Raw genomic sequence first — 13,433 nt, forward strand, 5'->3', positions numbered from 1 at the left:
CCACTTTCAATTTTTTTGGGAGAAATGTTAAAAGGATCAGGTGGATCGTCTGTGACTGTGACGTTACAAAGCTAAAACTAAAAAGAAAAGCAAAATCATGGATTTTTTAAAATAAATTCTTTCACCAAGCTTTTTTTTTCTTAATTTGTCTGTTTCTATAAAAACCAATTTATTGTTAGGGTGACTGCTTCTCCGCTTGGCCGCTTCGAGAACAACATGCTTTTTGAAAAAAAAATAATCCTTACATCACAAATAGCTTTCCATACACTTCATCAGCAAAAGCGCGGCGTGGTTGGTTTGTTTTGTTGGAAAGGCGGTCAATTGGAATCTTTTCCTAATTCCCTTGTCATGCTTGTAATTCGATATGTTGATATACATGTACTGAAATCATCAGACATAATATCAGGTAAGTTAATCTGACTGCAGACTTTCTATGGATATCTATTTATTCATTATTTGACTTTTGGGCGTTTGAGCTGAGCTGGCCGCTGCAACCCTGGCGTCTCTCGGCAGTCGAGCTGCCCGATGCGGTGGGCCAGGCCCCGGTGCCGGGAGCGGTCGATCGTGAGTCGTTCATTCATCATGATCATGTTCATGCAATTGCTTGATTGAACCATTACATTATGTCACAAAAATATTTTTTCCTCCCATTCCCAAGTTATGTGACTCAGAGTCAGACACAAGGAAGGTGGTTGACTGATTGTATTTGTTCAAAGTCAAACTTCTTCAAATTCAATCATGACTCATGTTTCATCATTTGGAAACTGGATCTTTTGGAAGGGGAATATCATATCAATGTTGACTTTTTAAATTAAAATGCAAAGTATATAGGACCTAGTGTTTATTTATTTTTCTTTTGTAGATAACAAATATAGATGTGGAAACTTTTGAATCATGTTTCAATTTGACTTTTGAGACTGGATTTGCTTTTGAAAAGTGAATATCATAAATGTTGACTTTTTAAATTAAAATGCAAAAATTATGTTTTTTTTTTTTATTTCATTTGATTTTTTTTTGTTTCTTTTTCATTTTTTTCTTCATTTTTAAATATTTTTTCATCATGTTTTATTATGTGGAGACCGAATTTTCTTTTGAAAGGGAAATATCTTAAATGTTGACTTTTTGATTAAAATTCAAGAACTATGTTTATGATCCAACTTGTTTTCCAATTGATGTAATATCAACTTCTGTGATCGATTACATAAGATTATAATTGTCAAATTCCGAGGCACTTTTTTGCATGTCCTAGAGTAGACAAGTCTACTCATGTGATACCACTAGGCCTACATCATTACGAAAGAAGTTATGACAGGTTTGTTGTTTCCGATCTTGGCAGAGGGCTTCTTGAAATGGTATTAAAGCGGACAAAGGAGTAGTCTATGGTATTTATGGGAGCATGTAGAGTGTCTGAGACATTCTTATATAGGTCTATTTTAATTTGCTTTTAATTTATCAAAGGCTAATAATATCCAAAGAGCAAATCATTGTGGACCATGTAGCACGAGCTAAGAAAATAATTTGTGAACGTTTCTTTGTTTTCCTTATCCTCACTCATCATCTGGTAGACTGGTACAGCAAATGTTTTGTGCTTTTAGTCTGAATTATATCGCCATGTCCTGTTAGAGATGGCTCAACAATTAGATGTCCAGGTTTACTTCACAGCTGAGGAATGGGCAAAGATCAGCGATTATGAGAAGATCTGTATCAAGAACATCAAAGAAAACTATGAGATGATGCTAAAAGTTGGTAGGTACAGTCTTTGTTTATTTTCAAATATATTGTTGAAGGTATTTCCATTCCGCTCTTACTCGTTTTCAATTCTTGCAACCTAAGAATTGTTAGAGTTTCAGTGGCTCTGGTTTTATGTCATTCTGTAGGAAGCTCACCGAATGTTAAAGGGGAATCCAACCTTAATAGAAATAAAAAATGAATATCAGAGAAAGGGATGTACTGTGTGTGGGTCTAAAAATACTTGACACCTAAAAATTTCCAAGTTAAGGAAAAAATATGTCATGGTCAGTGCGTCCAACAACCCCCCCCCCCCCGAGATTTAGCAATGATTTATCATAACTTCATCATGAATACAATAGACAAATGACCTACCATTTTAAAACTTGGAATCTCCTCTTTCAGCTGGTTTACCATACAGATTTATCATTAAAGCAAGAGTGAGTAAAGAGCAATTTGAAGAAAGGATAGCAAAAAGTCATTTGGCAGGGAGTATAAAAATTTGAAAAAGAAAATAACATGCCTAAAAAGTTCAATATCTGCTGAGTTCTACTCTTTAATTTGATTGCTAAATCGCAGAAAATTGTCAAGAAATAACAAGGTTGTGTTTCTTTGAAACAATGCTTGTAGTTCCTTACATGTAGTTTCATGAAACAAACATGTTTTCACCGGTTTCCCACCTAAGCTATCACACGGTCACCAAAGCCTTTTGCATGGCTGATCGTCAACAAAACAGAGTGTCAAGTAAGTCTGAAAGCTATCATGTAAAACCTCTCCATTTTATGAAATTAGTGGAATTCAAGCCTTATTTCAACAAAATATAACTTATTTTTTTACCGTTTTTGTGTAATTGTGATACCAAATTCAAGAACAGATATTGTACTCTTTAATAATGTGATTTTCATTTTGAAACTCAGATATCACCTGCCAAGTTACTTTTTGGATTCCTTTCAAATTATTTTTACTCACTCGTGCATTAATTAGGAATAATCTAGGTTATCATATATAATTATTATTCTAAATGAAAGAGGCGGCTCTGAAGCTTTACAATAACACGTCATTTGTCTATTGTATTTGTGATTAAGGCGTGATCAATCATTCATAAATCTTGGTTTTTGTTTTTTGTAGGACGTACTCTACATGGCCTGAAAGAGTGTGTTCTCCCAAATAATCTTTCTATGTTTCTTTGATCCCGGTCCTCCATGCCACATGGTTAAATCTTTGATGTCTTGAAATACTAACACACTTTTATCTTTGTTTACACAGGATTGGATGTCAGTCCACCAATGTTCATGCGACGACATCAACATGAAATTAAGAAAGAGATCATAGAAGAAAATGATGGCAAGAATGGGGACGACAAATCACAAGGTTTGTGGAGCGATGCAAAACAAATGAGAAGTTGCACAGTGGTAATAAACAAATACTCACCATTGGTGAAGGTGATTGGCAAACTCTCACTTTGAAGGCGAGCTGGATGTCGCTATCTTTCCAAAGCGAGGCTGAGGAAAGGTAGGGGGTACATCCGGCTTTCCGAAGAAGTAATACACGTATTTTGCCTCCTCACAACCTGAATTCAAGAGGTGATTATTTGCTTTATATTCCACATCGGGATCCACTATAAATGAAGAAACCGATTTCACTTTTCTACAAGAAGACATTTTTGTAGTGCTCCCGTCCTGCCAGGGGCAGAAATCTCTCCCAAAAGGTGGGGGGACAAGGGTCTGGAAAATTTGACAAAAAAAAAAGGGCCAGCTCGTCCCAAAACGCACGTTTTATTCCCATTTTCAGTTATATATTTCTTAGCATCACCAAGGACGCAGAATAGGAGGGGGGACATTTGATATTCTGTCCCCCTACTATTTTGAGTAGGGGGGACATTTGATATTCTGTCCCCCCTACTATTTTGAGTAGGGGGGACACGTCCCCTCGTCCCCCATGGGATTTCCGCCCCATGCCTCCTGCTCCCCTTAAGGAGAGCCTTTTAGTGCTCCCCTCATAATTATAAAACTGAGTCCCTGCTAATCTAGGCTTATACAGAAACGAGAAATGGTGCCGTTTCTGCTTTGGAGGTAACAAGGTTAAAGGTTGATCAAAGAGGTCATTGCATATTGCAACAACAGTTCCAAGTGATAGATTGAAATTGAACTTGGTTCATTATTTAAACGTCAAGTCCACCCCAGAAAAACGATTCAAATGAATAGAGAAAAATCAAACAAGCGTAACACTGAAAATTTCATCAAAATCGGATGTAAGATAAGAATGATATTTTACAGTTTCGCTTATTTTCACAAAACAGTGATATGCACAACTCAGTGACATGCAAATGAGACAGTCAATGATGTCCCTCACTCACTATTTCTTTTGTTTTCTATTGTTTGATACATTTATCATTTTTTATGGATTTGACAAAAAGGACCTGTTTGACTGAACCATATAGTATTAAGCAATGCTAATTCCACATGCTCAGGGAGGAATTAATATTTGTTTCACTAGACAATGAGAAAAAAATTTGAATATCTCCTATTTCATATTATAAAATACAAAAGAAATAGTGAGTGGATGATGTCATCAGTCTCATGGATGTGCATATCACTTTTTTATGAAATTAAGCAAAACTTTAAAATGTCATAACTTTCTTATTTTACATCCGATTTTGATGAAATTTTCAGTGTTGGGCTTGTTGGATTTTTCAAATTGACTTTTTGTTTGGGTGGACTTGTACTTTAAGAATGATGATTCGATAAAATTTACCTAAGTTGGAAGAAAATTGAAGTTAAGGGTACTTTACATTAGCAGTGGCCCGGGGCAACCAGAAATGAGAGTCGGGCCACCAAATATCTGTAAAAGCCCACACTTAGTGGCCCTTCGCGCTACCATAGTTTTGATAAATTGTAATGTGTTGTCTGGTTTTGAAGCCACCAAATTTGCTTTGCGGGCCACCTAGAATATGTAATTGGTGATTCTGGTGGACCGATCGGGCTACCAAGAAAAAAAAGTTAGTGTGGTGCCTCGAGTACGTGTATTTGATTTGCAATGGAGGAAGCATGAATTCAGATTTTGACCATTTTAATGGAATAATCCATCTTTTGTATTAATGTTTTAATTCTCTAGGATCTGCCGATGTTCATAATCATCAGGGAATACCAGGTCATATAGAGAAGATTGAGCTTCATGAGGAGAATATGAATACTGTAAGTACAAACAATCAAGAAAACATGATCTACATACAGTTCGTCCAACAAAAAAAAGAAACTTGTCTTCAGAGATATATTTCACAATCATTAAGCATGTTTTTACTTTGAATTTGATACTTACAGTAAGAGAGGAATCTCATCTTAGACCAACAACTTGGCACGTCTTTCATGCATGGCAGATTACAAACAATAAATACTGAGGCTCATATAAGAAACTCATGTGTGAATCTGAATCCACTCTCATTTCGGGGATCAGTGAGAGAACATTAACAAAGTATACAAAAGCAATGCTAATGAGCCAATCGTTGAATAAGAGCAGTTGTCGTATCACAAACCAAACTTTTCTGAACGACTTGATTCTGACATTGAAATTTGAAAATTGTCCTGCTCATTACTTTGTGAAGTGTTCGTCATGTATTAAGTATCAAAGTGTGGAGGAATATTTAAGTCACTTTTAAACCAAACTTGTGTTGTAGGCGTACTTAGGAGACGTGCATGTTACTGTGTTCGGAGGTCACATGGTAAGGTAAAAGTTCATTTTGAGGTCAACATTTTAGTTTACATGCAAGACTCTTTATGACAAATGTTATTCCACCCCAATTATTTCACAATGAATTTTTGATATAATTCTGTAGCATGCCCTAGCAAACCACAATATTTCTGGTTATTTTAATAAGTGGGCGAGACACAAAATCGCTTATGTTTTGTGATGATTTTTGTTTTAAATTTTGAATATTCAGTACACGATAAAAGTAGAGACTGAGTATGATGATGATGGCACTCCGCTTCATGAGGCTTATTACACTGCAGGAGAACAAATCAATGATCTCATTGAATGGAGTAACTATGATGGAGCTCCCCAGACACAGACCAAGCCAACATCGTCAGGTGATCAGGGTAATCAGTCAGGTGATCTCAACAGTCAGTCATGTGATCAGAAGACTGAAGGCACTCATACAAGAAGTAAAAGACAAGCTGGTGGAAAGGCTAAATCTTTCCCAGAACCAGGTAAAAATAAAGACATTTGCCAGAATTTCCCTAGTGACCCGTTTTGTTCACATCCGATACTGTACACCACTCTGGCAGAGGTGCTACAACCAATATTTTTTACAATAATCATTACCTATATTATCAAAATTACGGCATTATAGTTTTTCTTTTCGACTAAGCCTTTTTTTCCATTTTAATAATTTGTGTATATATTGTATTGTGTATGTTAGTGCGTGGCACTAGCAGTGATACTTCAGACATTACTAGGCTAGCAAATAACGCTGTGGGGCCAGTAGCTTTTTATAAATACAAATAGCCAGATTTGATTGTTCGGACATGACCAGTAAAAACCATCAATGTCGAGCAATCATTTGTTGATCTTCGATCATGCCCTTGAAGAAAACAATTTGGTATTGTACAACGCCTACTTAGCTTGTTGTACGCGATCAAATGGAAGGCTGAATGTCACACATTCGTACGGTTGCACACAAGACGTACCATCCAAAATGTTCCATTGCACGACTTTAGGAGGTGACATCACAATGCGATTTCATTGAATAAGGTGACAATGCGCGTACAGCCTGCTGGCTAAATGCGCAATGCTGTCCAAGATCATGTGCGCTTGTGGGCCTGGCTTGTGGGATTCTGCTTTTTGCTTTCAATATTTTTGCTCCCTTTTCATAGATTACTGGAGAGAAAAACTCTTTGTTTTTTTCATATTTTCGCTAGATTCAGAGGCGTTGTACAACACAAATAGCGAATATTCTTATTCGTGCAAAGGTGCGAGATTTCGCATTCAGTGAAAGAAACGCTATATCCAACTTGGCTAACGCCTCGTTGAATAGAGCAACTTTCTTTCACCTCATGCGAAATCTGGCACCATCGCACTCATGCCTATTTGTATATTGTTGACATTTACAGTCATCTCCTCTACTTCATGGTGCTGAAGGCTGCCATGAACTCTTGCATTACTTACAGACTCCTTTTGATTGCGTCCATGTTGAATTGAACGACTCATCACTGCATACATTATTTTTGCATTGGATGTATATTGCTTGTGGTTTTAAGGTTCAAGTCGTTACACCTTTTTTTGTTGCAAATTCCATTTTTTGGCCTTTATGATTACTTTTCCTGCTTAAAGACCCAGACCGAACCCAAAAATGAAATTGACAAATTATATACCAATCGTAAGCTTATAAGCTACTAAATACAGCAATGTATGCTTCATGCATTTTCACCGCTTCCCAGCCGAGTATTTTGCTTAAGAATATTCCAATTATCGGGCTTCGAACCCGGCTTAGAAAATGGGCTTTATTGTGCTTTTCACTTGGCTCGAGACCGTGACGTCAAGTTGTGTAAGAAGCGTCGTGATTCCATAGGTTTGTACACAGAAAAACTGGATGATTTTTTTGCTTTCCAGCATTTCATTCTCTTTACTTCTATCACAGAGGGATATCACATATATTTTTTCCCACAAGCCTGAATTTATAAAATCTACAGTTTTTATCTATTGTTTGCCATATTTTATTTCCTGCTTATTAGGCGCAGATTTCAATTCTAATTGCATTTAAATCATGTATAACAACTTTTCTTGACATAGCAATTTAGGCCCAATAAGAGCCAAACAAAGAAATCACAAAAAAGTAGTGAATAGTTGTAGGTTTACATCAATTTGAACAGTGAATAATTTTGAGTGCCATTTTCATCTGGAAACAAGAAAAAATGGATTCATAACATGGAAATGGAAGAAATTACCCAATGCTTTTGTATACAAACCTATGGAATAACAACCCTCCAGACACAACGTGACGTCATCATTTCCAGGCGACGTGGGGGTGCTCAATCGAAGCGTACTTTGGAAGAGAAGTTTCTTTAATTTTTATTTAATATTTTTAAGTAATGGAAGGAGATATGTGTAATATTTTTGGTATATTTGTATTCTATGAATCATTACCTTTCTTTTGATATATGATTGTTTTTACACTGGTCAGGGTCTTTAAACACAAAATTGGCAGCTCTGCAGATTCATTTTGACTTCCTAAAAGCACTGTATCTCTATTTATCAAATTGTTAACATATAACAAAGGAGATAAATCACCTCGATGATAAAGATATTTTGATAAAAAGATAAGATAAATATTGGTGAAGATGAGACGAAATTTTGTCAAAGAATAAGAGAATTTCGCCATCAATTTAAAGGAGCTTACCTGTGTGTTATGTAATGGCATCCAATTCCCCATATAAGTTAATTTTTTGTATGGTTTATGAAGAAGAAAAATATTTTTATGAATAAATAAATAAAAATGAAGTTGGAATGATGTGATGTGCTGATGATATAATGAATGTGAAATCGTCCTTAACCCTAAATAGACTGGGCTATTTCGACGCCTAAGAAGACTGGGGGGGCTGATTCAGCCCCCCCTTATGATCTCGGCCGTCGATCGCGCGATCGCGACGAAAATTGGCACACGCGTTACCCATGGCATTATCTACAAAACTATAACATCAAATTCTGCAAAAAATCTCATGTCTCATTAATTATGCTAATTTTTGCGTAAAATCATAAGTCTGCTATAATTAAATAAATAATGCCCCTTAAATGCTAATTTTTGTTTCACATACTCTAGATAGGCATCTGATCAAATTAATTTTAAAAAAATTCAAAATCACATTTATTTTCTTATGTATTCTATTGTTTTCTAAATTTCTTATGTATTTCTTTGTTTTTCGACTTTTTGTTTTTTATTGTTTTTTCAATGGAAATTGTCGGGGACTTTATTTTGACCATAAACAAGATAAAATTAATTGATTTTAAGCAGTAAAAGGAAAAATAATGATACATTTATGAATTTTGGCTAAGAACACTATTTGCATTGGATTTGTACACAAATTCATGTTTTTGAGTAATTTTGGATCTGCATGCACTTACGAAATATTGTAATTTTGGAACCGCGTACCCGGGGTCACAATTTTTGGTCTCAAAAGTTGCGTGAGACTTGAAATTAAAAAGTCTGCGAGCGACGCGGTCAAAAAATTTCGCGCGGCGGATTTATCGCGAAAAATGTCAAGGGGGGCATATTCAGCCCCCCCCCCAGTCCTTTTAGGGTTAACTTGCAAAGACCATTGCACTCTATGAAATATACATGACATGACCAATGGGGAAGTAGGGGTGGCGCTGCTCTGTTGATTTTTTAATGGTATTATTTTGTTCAAATATTCACCAATATATATCCGGTTTTTGTCTGTTTTTTATCAAAACCATCTCCCAACTAGGGTAAACTTCCCTTCCAAAGAATCATTCAAATTATTGTAACAAATTGATTATGTAATTTCTTATTCTCTTTTTTGGGATAGATTCTGGAATCTATAGATGCGAGCACTGTGAATCGCCCTATGCTATTCCTCTCATCTTGGCAAGACATCTCAAGTACAAGCATGGTGTACAAGGTATATTCCTGCCTTCATTTGCATCAAAGAAAGATGTTCTACAGTTTTTCAATGGAGACATACAAGGTCCGACCTGCAACACAAATAGATATCTACCTCATAGTCATGAAATTACAGAATCAGAAAGAAACGGAGAAAATACGAGAGAGGAATCATGCGGTAAGATAGAAAGGTGCCATGCACACGATAACAGTGATAAGGCATTTGTTTGCGAACAAAGTGTTACAGCACATAAACGTATCCACACTGATGAGAAACCCTATGCATGTGATCAGTGTAGTAAAGTTTTTCGTTGTAAACAGGATCTCAAAAGACATAAACAGATTCATACAGGTAAAAAGCCCTACGTGTGTGATCAGTGTGGTAAGGCGTTTAATCGAAATCAAGTTCTTAAAAGACATAAACTAATCCATACAGGTGAGAAGCCATATGCTTGTGATCAATGTGGTAAGGGCTTTATTCGAAAAGACAGACTTATATCACATATACTAACCCACACAGGTGAGTTACCTTTTGTATGTGATACATGTGGTAAAGCATTTCATAGTGGTGATTGTTTAAGAAGCCATAAATTGATCCATACGGGTGAAAAGCCATATGTATGTGATCAATGTAATAAAGCTTTTTTTTATAAACGGGATCTCAGAACACATAAACGAATCCATACAGGTGAGAAACCCTTTGTATGTGATCATTGTAATATGGCATTTAGATATTTAGGCAGTCTTAGAAGACATAAACAGATTCATACAGGTAAAAAGCCCTTTGTATGTGATCAATGTGGAAAAGCATTTAATCGAGGAGAAAATCTCAGAAAACATAAACGAATCCATACAGGTGAAAAGCCCTTTGCATGTGATCAGTGTGGTAAGGCCTTTAATGATAATGGTGATCTAAAAAAACATAAACTAATCCACACGGGTGAAAAGCCGTATGTATGTGATCATTGTGATAAGGCCTTTGTTAGCAAACAAAGTTTTACAGCTCATAAATTTATCCACACTGGTGAGAAACCCTATGCATGTGATCAATGTAGTAAAGCTTTTCGTTGTAAACGGGATCTCAAAAGACATAAACGAATCCATACAGGTGAAAAGCCGTATACTTGTGATCAATGTGGTAAGGGCTTTATTCGAAAAGAAAGACTTAAAACACATAAACTAACCCACACAGGTGAGTTACCTTTTGTATGTAATACTTGTGGTAAAGCATTTCGTAGCGGTGATGGTTTAAGAAGCCATAATTGTTCCATGCAGGTGAAAAGCCGTATGTATGTGATCTATGTAGTAAAACTTTTTGTGGGAAACGGGATCTCCAAAGACATAAACAAATCCATACAGGCGAGAAGCCGTATGTATGTGATCAGTGTGGTAAAGCTTTTGTCCATGAATGTAGCCTTAGAGCACATGAACTTATCCACACTGATGAGAGACCTTTTGTATGTGATCAGTGTGGCAAGGCCTTTAATCAACATCAAGCTCTCAAAAGACATAAACTCATCCATACAGGTGAAAAGCTGTATGCTTGTGATCAATGTGGTAAGGGCTTTATTCGTAAAGAAAGTCTTAAAACACATATACTAACCCACACAGGTGAGTTACCTTTTGTATGTAATACTTGTGGTAAAGCATTTCATAGCAGTGCTGGTTTAAGAAGCCATAAACAGATCCATACAAGTGAAAAGCCGTATGTATGTGATCAATGTGGTAAGGGCTTCATTCGAAAAGAAGGTCTTAAAACACATATACTAACCCACACAGGTGAGTTACCTTTTCTTTGTGATACTTGTGGTAAAGCATTTCATAGCAGTGCTGGTTTAAGAAGCCATAAACAGATCCATACAAGTGAAAAGCCGTATGTATGTGATCAATGTGGTAAGGGCTTCATTCGAAAAGAAGGTCTTAAAACACATATACTAACCCACACAGGTGAGTTACCTTTTCTTTGTGATACTTGTGGTAAAGCATTTCATAGCAGTGCTGGTTTAAAAAGCCATATACAGATCCATACAAGTGAAAAGCCGTATGTATGTGATCAATGTAGTAAAGCTTTTTGTTGGAAACGGGATCTCAAAAGACATAAAAAAATCCATATAGACGAGAAGCCGTATGTATGTGATCAATGTAGTAAAGCTTTTTGTTGGCAACTGGATCTCCAAAGACATAAACAAATCCATACAAGCGAGAAGCCGTATGTATGTGATCAGTGTGATAAGGCCTTTTTCCATGAATATAGGCTTACAACACATAAACTAATCCACTCCGGTGAGAGACCTTTTGTATGTGATCAGTGTGGCAAGGCCTTTAATCAACATCAAGCTCTCAAAAGACATAAACTAATCCATACAGGTGAAAAACCGTATACTTGTGATCAATGTGGTAAGGGCTTCATTCGAAAAGAAGGTCTTAAAACACATATACTAACCCACACAGGTGAGTTACCTTTTCTTTGTGATACTTGTGGTAAAGCATTTCATAGCAGTGCTGGTTTAACAAGCCATAAACAGATCCATACAAGTGAAAAGCCATATGTATGTGATCTATGTAGTAAAGCTTTTTGTTGGAAACGGGATCTCAAAAGACATAAACAAACCCATACAGGCGAGAAGCCGTATGTATGTGATCAGTGTGGTAAAGCATTTATTCTGGAACATACTCTCAGAACACATGAACTAGTCCACACAGGTAAAAAACCCTACGTGTGTGATCAATGTGGCAAGATCTTTAGCCGAAATCATGCTCTTAAAAGACATAAACTAATCCATACAGGTGAAAAACCGTATACTTGTGATCAATGTGGTGAGGGCTTTATTCGAAAAGACAGACTTAAATCACATATACTAACCCACACAGGTGAGTTACCTTTTGTATGTGATACTTGTGGTAAAGCATTTCGTAGCGGTGATTGTTTAAGAAGCCATAAATGGATCCATACGGGTGAAAAGCCATATGTATGTGATCTATGTAGTAAAGCTTTTTGTTGGAAACGGGATCTCGAAAGACATAAACAAACCCATACAGGCGAGAAGCCGTATGTATGCAATCAGTGTGGTAAAGCATTTATTCTGGAACAAACTCTCAGAACACATGAACTAGTCCACACCGGTGAAAACCCCTACATGTGTGATCAATGTGGCAAGGCCTTTAGTCAAAATCGTGTTCTCAAAAGACATAAACTAATCCATACAGGTGAAAAGCCGTATACTTGTGATCAATGTGGTAAGGGCTTTATTCGTAAAGAAAGTCTTAAAACACATAAACTTATTCACACTGGTGAGCAATCATAAGCTTGTGATCAGTGTGGTAAAGCATTTCATTGTAAACAGGTTCTTAGAAGACATAAGAGCTAAACAAAGAAATGGCAAAAACATGGCCAAGTGAAAGCCTTTATCCATTTGCGTTTTGAAGGAAACCAAAACTCAAGAAGAGAATCAATCTGATTGGAAAGAGTAAAATGAAAGGCACTACTTAAAACAAGTTGCATTAAAATCAGATATGAAATAAGCAAGTTATGGATGTTTAAAAAGTCTTGTACTTTCTATGGGTGTCCTCTGATTGGCATACATGCTTCAAAATGGCTGATTCAGTGGATAACTCTCCATTTGTTTTGTACACAAATTTTCAGATTTCCCCTTTATTTTACATATTTTACATTATCTCTTCCTGACCTTGACATATGTGGTGTGAATTATGTTTTCCCCATGATGAAAAATTGTTTTTGCTCAGAAGGAGGCAAGATGCAATTTGAAGAATAATGAGGAAAATCTGAAAATTTGTGTACAAAACATATGCAGAGTTGTCCACAAATTCAGCCATTTTGAAGTATGTTTGCCAATTTGAGGGTCCCCAAAGAAAGTACAACAAGAGTTTTCAAACTTCCATAACTTGCTTATTCTATCTATAACCGATTTTGATAAAACAAGATTTAGATTAATCCTCTCATTTTATTTTTTCTTATGGGACATATTTTCTCCTTTTGGTTTCCTTTTAGTGCATTTTTCTCTGCCAAATTTTGAAAACAAAATGAATTCATTATCTGAAATCAAGACAAATGATATTTTTTACATACTAA

The 13,433-nt window shown here is 36.1% G+C and overlaps 1 protein-coding gene across 2 annotated transcripts; it reads left to right on the forward strand.

Moving 5' to 3' along the window:
- The first annotated feature begins 278 nt into the window (after positions 1–278).
- On the forward strand, positions 279–12,634 carry LOC121430752 (zinc finger protein 708-like). 2 transcript variants are annotated; one of them, XM_041628138.1, is made up of 7 exons: positions 279–406; positions 1,566–1,746; positions 2,995–3,099; positions 4,843–4,922; positions 5,666–5,933; positions 9,270–10,823; positions 12,504–12,634. In XM_041628138.1, the coding sequence occupies exons 2-7, from the start codon at positions 1,626–1,628 to the stop codon at positions 12,539–12,541; spliced, it is 2,166 nt and encodes a 721-aa protein (XP_041484072.1). In that variant the 5' UTR covers positions 279–406; positions 1,566–1,625; the 3' UTR covers positions 12,542–12,634. The 2 variants fall into 2 exon arrangements, with proteins under 2 accessions (XP_041484072.1, XP_041484070.1); XM_041628136.1 differs by lacking the exon at positions 12,504–12,634 and having other exon boundaries at positions 9,270–11,096.
- Positions 12,635–13,433: the final 799 nt, after the last annotated feature.

The sequence above is a fragment of the Lytechinus variegatus genome, chromosome 17 (assembly GCF_018143015.1).
Source record: "Lytechinus variegatus isolate NC3 chromosome 17, Lvar_3.0, whole genome shotgun sequence".
Classification (NCBI taxonomy): domain Eukaryota; kingdom Metazoa; phylum Echinodermata; class Echinoidea; order Temnopleuroida; family Toxopneustidae; genus Lytechinus; species Lytechinus variegatus.

Coding starts and splice junctions, on each gene's coding strand:
- LOC121430752 (XM_041628136.1), top strand. CDS start 1,626: ATGGCTCAACAATTAGATGTCCAGGTTTACTTCACAGCTGAGGAATGG. Junction 3,100..4,842: donor TGGGGACGACAAATCACAAG/GTTTGTGGAGCG, acceptor TTAATTCTCTAG/GATCTGCCGATGTTCATAAT. Junction 4,923..5,665: donor ATGAGGAGAATATGAATACT/GTAAGTACAAAC, acceptor TTGAATATTCAG/TACACGATAAAAGTAGAGAC.